Source organism: Corylus avellana, chromosome ca7 (assembly GCF_901000735.1).
Source record: "Corylus avellana chromosome ca7, CavTom2PMs-1.0".
Classification (NCBI taxonomy): Eukaryota; Viridiplantae; Streptophyta; class Magnoliopsida; order Fagales; family Betulaceae; genus Corylus; species Corylus avellana.
In genome coordinates this window covers 16288181-16297229 of record NC_081547.1, presented here as the reverse complement: position 1 = coordinate 16297229, position 9049 = coordinate 16288181, and the positions used below count along the sequence as shown (strand labels likewise).

At 35.8% G+C, this 9049-nt stretch overlaps 2 protein-coding genes across 2 annotated transcripts in view; both read right to left on the bottom strand.

Annotated features, from left to right (window-relative positions):
• Positions 1-3025: 3025 nt before the first annotated feature.
• Positions 3026-3925, bottom strand: LOC132187926 (uncharacterized). Its single transcript, XM_059602347.1, has one exon. The coding sequence runs from the start codon at positions 3923-3925 to the stop codon at positions 3026-3028; it is 900 nt and encodes a 299-aa protein (XP_059458330.1).
• A 170-nt stretch (positions 3926-4095) lies between these two features.
• LOC132187925 (uncharacterized) overlaps positions 4096-9049 on the bottom strand; it is a 10153-nt gene continuing 5199 nt past the window's right edge. Inside the window, exon 4 of the mRNA XM_059602345.1 lies at positions 4096-4409. Coding sequence (XP_059458328.1) covers positions 4096-4409 — 314 coding nt within the window. The remainder of the gene's footprint in view (positions 4410-9049) is intronic.

The following is a 9049-nucleotide window of genomic DNA, read 5'->3' as shown; positions in this document are numbered from 1 at the left end:
AGAGTTTTGAATCTTGGTATTGAAGTCAGGACTAGGACCGCTTTGATGATGCAACTTCGGATATTAGGAATGATATATATTACATATATTGTTAGTAGAATGAGTAGATATACTCATAATCATGGTATTGAGCATTGAGATGCTATCTCTAAATTGTTGAGATACTCAAACGGTACAAGTAATTTTGGTTTGTCATGTTATGATTATCTTGTTATATTGAAAGATATTGTGATGCTAACTGGATTTTGATTCAGATGAGCAAAGCCTACTAGTGGATATGTGTTTACTCTGGCTAGAGGGGCTATCTCTTGGAAATCCTCAAAAAGACTTGCATAGCAAGGTTTACTATGTAGTCAAAGTTAATTGCCTTGAAGAATGCAGAAACTGAAGATGGATAGCTAAAGAACCTATTGGTTAATTTATTTGCATTTATATGCTAATACAATTCCACCTGTGTTTTCATTGTGATTGACAGGCTGCCATAGCTCGCGCAAAGAGCAAAGCTTTATAGTGAGAAAGTGCACAATATTGTGAGGTAGCTTATTGAAATCGGTATATGTCCATGGACTTTGTGAGGTCATAAACAATTCTGCAGATTCTTTGACCAAGCCACTAGCAAGAAGGCTAGTGAGAGAAACATCGAGGGGGATAGGACTGATACCCAAATTATGACACTGTGATTGATACCCAACCTCAGATTGGAGATCCCATGAATGAGATTTAACGGGAAAGGAAGTCACAAGTGAAATGAGGTATGGTACTGTCAATTTATATTTATTAACTATCTTGTTGAGAAGATTAATAATGAGTCCATCCATATGGTGTAAGACAATACAAGATGCAAAGTGATTAAGGGTGAGCTTAAAGCTCTTAATGGGTCCATAGTCCCTACTTGTTGGGATGGGGTGTTCCCTGCACACACTCTTGATGGATACCACCTATATGAGTGTGCATGTGCTATCTCCTATGAAATTTGGGTAGGTCTCTAGAGTGCTCATGAAAGCCATTTTATGGTATAACAAAAGATGTAGAGTGAGTGAGGATGAATTTAAAACTCTTAATGGGTCCATAGTCCCTACTTGTTGAGATGGGGTGTTCTCTGCACACATTCCTGATGGACGCCACCTATGTGAGTGTGAAGGTGGTGCCACTTCCTATGAGACTTTGGCAAGTCTCTAGAGCACTCATTAAACCTAGAGGTGCATGGTCTGTATAAGGCGTCAACTCGCTATAGAACCCAATTTTCGTTTATTTGATTTGATTTAATTTTTTGTTTTTGGAGAAAGTTATGTAGACGATAAGTTTATTTAACTTGTAGATTTGGTTAAAAGAGTTTAACTCTACCACGATTCATTAAGTTCCTACTTATTTATCCTAGGTGTGGTTAAAACCTTCGGGTACCACATTGATGAATGCTTTCAATCTCCTCTTATTCCAATGTTTGTAACATGTGAGGGATTATTGTGATATGTGTTACAAACATTCATTTTTCAGTCCTTTGAAACCGTTTTATTATTTGATATTATTATCTTCATGAGTTTTTATGAGAAATAAAAATAGCTTTAACCATTTTGGTTTATAACGGTTTGGACATTAATATTGTTTACAAACAATCTTTATTATTAAGTTATGGTTTATTATTAATATTTATTACCGTTGGGTATTAAAACAGTTTTACGGAAAAATAAAATCACTTTAATTTAGTTTTTTTTTTTTTTTTTTTTGAGAAACTTTAATTTAGTTTCCTATAGTTTGATCGTTGCTTGAAAAAGGCGGTGTTGACCAAGCTTTTGTCCATTAACAAGCTTTTATGGCATTTATGTTTATTATGACCATTTGGTCATAAGATTGGTTTTATGTTTTGTTTATATAAGGCACAACACTTATGCATATAGATACACATATATTGAGTTCTCCAAAGATATATTTTTTTGGATGTATTATATATTATTTTCTCTTGTTAAATTCTTTGGTATTCTATGCTAGAAAGCTATATATTATATTGTTAGCTTTTCTACAAAATAATATTTTGAAGTCCCTCATCCACTTTGACAATTGGGTTGTTCTATTACTCTTTGTTATTGGAAGTGCGTCTTTAACGAAGGTAGACACTATAGTCTAATCCTAAGAGGTTGCATGTCAAAGGATCCGATTGCACTGACTTATTCACTCTGGGAGACATGAACCAACCTTTAAGGACAACGCTCTTGCGTAATTTTATAGTATTGTGAGATATTTTCATACTCTACTTTTCATCTCTTGTACTTTATTTATTTTATTGTTAATTTTCATATTGTAATTATCAATGAGAATTTTGTGCACCGTCCAATATATATATATATAGACTATTTGTGACGTGTGTCTGTGTAGTGTTATGGATTTGATAAAAACCTCCTCTTTTCATTGAACAAACAAGAAGGATTTGACACCTGTTATTGCAACCAATCCAAGTGAAAGACATTGTAGGAACAAATGCAACTTCATTGTTCCACATTTCATTCATGATTCATCTCACAATTCTCAAACCTATTTATTCTTTATGCTAATATACTATTTACCCTCATCACAAGATTTGTTGTTGCCAACCCATTAAAAATTAAAGATTTGTTTATATATCTAAAAACTCATTGTGATATGGTTAAATTTGATTTTGTTTCTTTTTTTTTTTTTTTAATAATTTTGATAATAATAAGATTGGCATTTTTTATAAGGTTTTCTTTATACTTTGGGATTTTGCAAATGTCAACAAGTTTTATTAGCCACTTTCGGACTTGATACTTGATGATTTTGTTTATCTAAATAAGATGTAGGATGCAATTTTAAATACTTTGTATTATGTATTTGTCTTTATTTTTATACTAGTGCTTACATATTAACTTTTTTTTTTTGGAGAGAGAGAGAGAGGCATATTAACTTAATGATATATCAATTATGGCATATCTTTATGAAGTCAGATAGATATGCTCTTCCTTTTCTTTTTTTTTTTTTTCTTTTTTTTTTTGGAGGAAAAAACTCATCACATTAATTATTCAAAAGCTTGCTCAGCAAGTACATTACCATGGATACAAGAGGGATAATCTCTCGTCCACAGTTTCTCCTCCCTAATGGAGATAGCAAATTTTGCTAAATTATGGGCAGTTACATTGGCTTGTCTAAAAACATGGTTTACACTCCACCCCGTGAGCTGATGCAGGTTTCTCTTAGCTTCCTCCACGAACATGCAGTAGCTTCCCCTCCAGATACTTTCACGTTGCAGAGCTTGGACCACCTCCATTGCGTCACCTTCAAGAATAATGTTTTGCACTCCCAGCTTCCTACACACCTCCGTTGCATACCACACCGCCATGGCCTCCACCGACGAGGGTTCCATTGTAGCATCTTTATAAGTACAAAAGGAAGCTTGCACAGTCCCCTCATGGTTCCGGAGAATGACACCCACCCCCGTCGTGTTCAGTTCTTTTGAGATGGAGGCGTCCGAATTCACTTTCACCACGTTCTCCAGCGGCTTCACCCATCTGTCTTCCCTGTTTGATGGCCCAGAATGATTCGTACTGTTTTGCCGGCAAGCTGTGGCATTTTCAAAATTCGCAATCTGCTCGTGTGCTTGTTTTAAAACAGCTGCAGGAGCTAAAAAATTTCCACCGTGAACCAAGTTATTCCATCTGAACCAGATCAGGCGAGCTACCGTGGTGAAGAGTTGGAGAGTGGTATCATCTAGCTTCTCCCATAGCCTTTCAAAAACTTCCCTAAAGGTGGTATCGTCACTTGTACATTTTTGCAATGGTTTCGAACAGTGCCATAGGATGTGCCCCACCAATTCCTCAAGTATCTCACAGATTGGGCACAGGGGGTCAGGAGCACAATGCCGCCAGTGCAGATTTGCCTTAGTGGGAAGAATGTTCTGACATGCCTTCCAGAGAAACATCTATAGTGCTTTTATTCCTTTTACATTCCAAATGGTTCTCCGTACAGTACTGTTGGTCTGTAGGTCTGAGTAGGATCCCTTCTCCCTCTCCATTGTAGCTTTTCTCATATTATACGCACTACGGACTGAGAATTCGCTGTTCTTTGTTCCCCCCATACCACATAGTCCGGCTAACTTCCAGGACATATAGCTAGATTACATATGTTCTTCACCTCCATCTCCGAGAATGTGTCATGCAATTTCTGAACATTCCACCATCTGTTGTCCTGGTCAATCAAATCGCATACCCGGGCACTGTTTGGAGTCTCAGAGTCAGGCGGGTGCAATCTGCCTGAAGGGAGCCAGCAGTCATCCCAAATCTTGATAGATTTTCCATCACCCACTCGCCATATGAGCCCCTCAGCTAGAATAGTCCGTGCTCTGCATAAGCTACGCCAAGCATAAGAAGGGTTTCTTCCCAAATTAGAATCCAATAAGGAGATCCCTGGGTAGTATTTTTCATGGAAAATCTTACCGACCAAAGAATCCGGATTTTGGACTATTCACCAACCCTGCTTTGCCAAAAGTGCTTGATTGAAAACTTCAAGGTCTCAAAAACCTAAGCCCCCCATCTCTTTCGCTTGACTCATTTTATCCCAACACATCCAAGCAATCTTTGAGTAATTGTCTTTGTGTCCCCACCAAAATTTCAGAATCATTGAATTGATTCTTCGGGAAGCTGGAAGACGCTCATCTTGTATGCTGGGATAACTTGGGCGACCGCTTTAAGAAACACCTCCTTCCCCGCTTGTGACAAGAATCTCTCCTTCCATCCGTGAAGTCTATCTCAAATTCGGCGTTGAATATTTTGAAATAATCGCATTTGTGACCTACCGATAAGGGCTGGGAGCCCCAAATATTTCTCATAGCATTGTGTAGAACCAATTCCAGCCACATTCATGAGGTGAGCTCTTGTCTCCGGATGGGTATTTTTGCTAAAAAATATGGAGATCTTCTCTCTGTTTAGTTGTTGTCCCGATGCTTGCTCATATAACCGCAATACCCCTTGAATTTTGAGCCATTCAAAGATGTTAGTCCTACAAAAAGCACACTGTCATCTGCAAAAAAGAGGTGATTAATACGTGTCCCCCCTCTAGATATAGCCAGACCCGTGAGCTCTCCATCAAATTCAGCTTTACTTAGCAAGGAGCTAAGACCTTCAGCACACATGATAAAGAGGTAAGGTGAGAGAAGATCTCCCTGCCTAATCCCCCTTGAAGGGGTAATAAGGCCATAGGGTTTTCCATTCACTGATACTGAATAGGTAACCGTACGAATACATTTCATAATAAGTTAGATCCACCTAATAGATATGCTCTTGTGAGACATATATTGTGTTATAATTTCTAATTTGAATTGTGTTTACCATACATATATATATATATTATAATAAAAATATAGTAAAAAAAAAAATTTCTTCTACCCCTCCTAAGACAAATTCTTGGCTCCGCCACTGTGCATGGTGATTAAATTACTATGTTACCAAATATCAAAACAATGAATGCAACCGTGTTTTAATGATACAAATCTCTTCTAAAATCATTGACAACATATAAACCATGCACTCAAAAATCAAGACCAGTTGATTTCATCCCCATTGTTTTAATCCTCTAAAACTTGAACTAAAATCCAAGTGCTTCTAAAACACATACAAAGAATCATGTATACTTATTTTCTTTTGATCTTTAACACGTTAAATACCACATATAACATATTCCATAATCAAAGAAATTTCTTTTTTTATTATGCATCAAAAAGAAATCTTGCAAGTTCATATATGTACTAGGAATTTAAAATTCCAGACTTAGTTGTATTATAAAACATAATGAAACGTGTTTATAAAAATTCAAAACATTGTTCTGACTTGTTCAATGCATTAACCAACCTTTCTCCATGCGATATGAGTTGTCACATCAATTTTTAAGCTTTCGCAAGTTATGCTAAAAAATTAAAACAAAAAAGTCCCTACTGGAATTCAGAAAATTTCAGATTCGTAGACAAATGAAGAATTGACTATATAACTCTTTTGATATAAATCGAAACACGAATCTATTTGAACCATCATGTCAACCACGAATTTTTCATGTGAAAACAAGTGCCCAAAATTTTTAAAGTTTGCTTAAACATCCTAGAAAAAATCGCAATCCCAGCAGCCCCGGTTGTAAAATACAATAACACTGTTTCGTATGCTAAATTAAAAATAAAACACCGAACGTACTCTTATTAACTTGAAACGTTCCAGATCAAATCCTTATATGCCAATAAACATTTTTTAGGGTTTGGAACGATCAAACTAAATCCTCGGAGCTGTTGGAAAAATCCAACACAAGAAAAGCATAAAACTGAATGCATGCAAAAGCAATCTAAACCAAGATTTCTTAAAGTAAGCTCTGATACCAGTTGTTGGGATCCTATGGCTTCAAGGGTGTGCAATGGAAAGTAGCGAATCTCAGTAACTTTTGACTTCAAGATAAACATGGCTAGATTAAAATTATGGGTTAAATACCTTATTCACTCCTGTGGTTTAACTTATTTATTTTTTGAACCTAAGGTTTATTTTTTAGACAAAACCGAGGGGCAGACAAACCAGAGGGGCCTCCTATGATAAAAAGTAAACAAAAGGGGTCAAAAAATAAAGAAGTTAAACCACAGTAGTGTATAAGTTATTTAACCCTAAAATTAAAACACAAGTTTGTGTTACTAATATGATAATTTGATCTCTCCTACGCATGGGGGCGTAGGGCTGTATAATTCTGCTTGCAAATCTTCCTCTATGTTGAACAAGGATTCAAACACGATTTCTTGTTCTTCATGCTGGAAGTCTCATATTGCTTGGGTATTAAAGAGATGTGCTATTTATAAGGGTGAGGGAAAACCTCAACTCTTGAGCTAATTTTTCGGTTGAGTTAGGTCTAAGACCCATTTCTAACATGCATCTTGTTGATTGCATGTTTGTCAATGTTCTTCGTGTTCTTGAAGAACTTCAAGTTCTTGAGGAATAAATTCTTCCATTACATTTTCTCTTTGATGACTGAATATGACTGTAAATGTGGTTTTACAAAATTATTCTCAAGAACAAGAAAATAACTAAAGCTTTCCTGAGAGAAAATATTTTTCTCTTGCATATTTATCTGAATTCTCAACTTGTAGAATTGCAATTGTGTGTTTTTCTTCTCTAAGAAACCTCTATTTATAGATTTGGAATTAGTTGGAGAGGTAGGAAATGAGCATTCTACAATCCTATTAGTGCTAGGATGCTTACTCCTAGTAAACTAGGAGTATGTATCGCAAGGGAATAAATTCCCTTGTGACTGCCGGCAATGAGGATAGAAATATAGAATTCTCTCCCTATGTGCTACTTGAGGTTAGCTCGACCTAGCCCTACTTTCTAGAAGCCCAAGGCTTTGGGATTGGGTTTTATCCCATTGGCATCTTCTTACGCCTTTAGGAATTAAATCCAAGAGCCCAAATAAATAAATATATAATTAATGCCCAAAACCAATAGTCAGTTTACACCAACTCGAAGGACTTAAAGGGAAAAATACAATTAGCTCCAATAGGCCAGTGACCATGTCTCCAATGAGATGTCACACGACACTATTAATCATAATTAATTCCATTAAATAATTGTGACTACACTCGACTTTGTATTTTCAATTTAAGTGAATTAATCTCGGGATGTACTTATCTATGGAATTATTCCATAATTGAACCAAAGTCTATATGCTATTACTTTGTTCACTACCTTTTTTTCTTTAAGTAACTGATTTAATTACATAATTATCCTTATGTATCTGTGAAACTCAATCTCACATTATACATATGTAAGTTTCGGTAAATCTCATTGAAACACTTAAGCCCGAGCTTCATAATAATCATTCTCATTAAATCTAAAACAATGAAAATATTATTTATCACTTTGTTCTTGATAAAAGACTTGGATTCCTTCTTGAATGTGTTCCCACAATGCTACATGTGATCAACCCGAAACCTAGATGAAATGTTTACTTGCTTCTCTTAATCAAGATAGATCGTTAAGGTTGATATGTTGTGGTCTAGATGAAATGCCATGTTACATTTACGACCATGAACAATTATTTAAAAGTTGCAAGGGCCTATGATTAAGATCTTCTGTGTGATAATCCTGTTACTCACACCAAAATCTATACAATGCAACTTAGGGCCTTTACATGTATATAAAAGAAAATATACAATCACATATATATATATCATGTAAAACAATAATGTATATGCTCATTGTTCAGCAAAAAATCAGAGAATAAATAGTATTATTCAAATGTAATCAAAATATCATCTAGTCAATTGGAGTTTTGGACACCAGTTCCAACATTGAAACACAAACGAACTCAAAGATTGATCCATGCCTTCAGTAATGTCGTTAGCTTCCACCTTGTCTTATAGACCGACCACTCATAATCCCAAAACATATCCCTTATTAGCTCCAATTTATGTTCCAGCATTTCGTCAAACACATACTCTTCATCTTGAGAAGGCCCATCACTATCTTGAAAATTCTTCAAATATTTGGTGGTTTTGTCTGCTTGCAACTCCGATTCGTCATTGTTTTGGGTTATGGACTTTTTTAGGAGCCCGTTGTATCTTATTGGACAGGTCTAGCTCTGACTCATCACTACCGATTTCTTGGTTTCTTTTTGGGCATCTTCAACCGGATCCGTTTCTTGGATCATCTTCTATTTTGCTTCTTCTTGTTGCTGCCACTCTTGCAAAAATCTTGCTTGAACGGGCTTCCAAGAATTCTTCCCAGTTATGAAAATTTGAATTTTTTTTTTTTTTTTTTTTACACTCATTAAATGAGACCAGGAATATTCTTAGATGCCAAGGCATTCGTTGATAAGTAAAGAATAGATCTGCCTTCTCTGCCCAATCTGAAGGATCCTAACCATCATCGGAGAGTTCTTGCTGGTGCCACATCTTGTACGAACGAAGGGCTCGGATATCACTTGTAACAGATTTCTTTGTAATCTGTAATTCTTGTATAATTCTTTTTATGTGAAATGAAAACATAATATCTGTTTATTGAAAGATTGATCCATTTGAGATGCA

Coding starts and splice junctions, on each gene's coding strand:
- LOC132187926 (XM_059602347.1), bottom strand. CDS start 3,925: ATGTTTCTCTGGAAGGCATGTCAGAACATTCTTCCCACTAAGGCAAAT.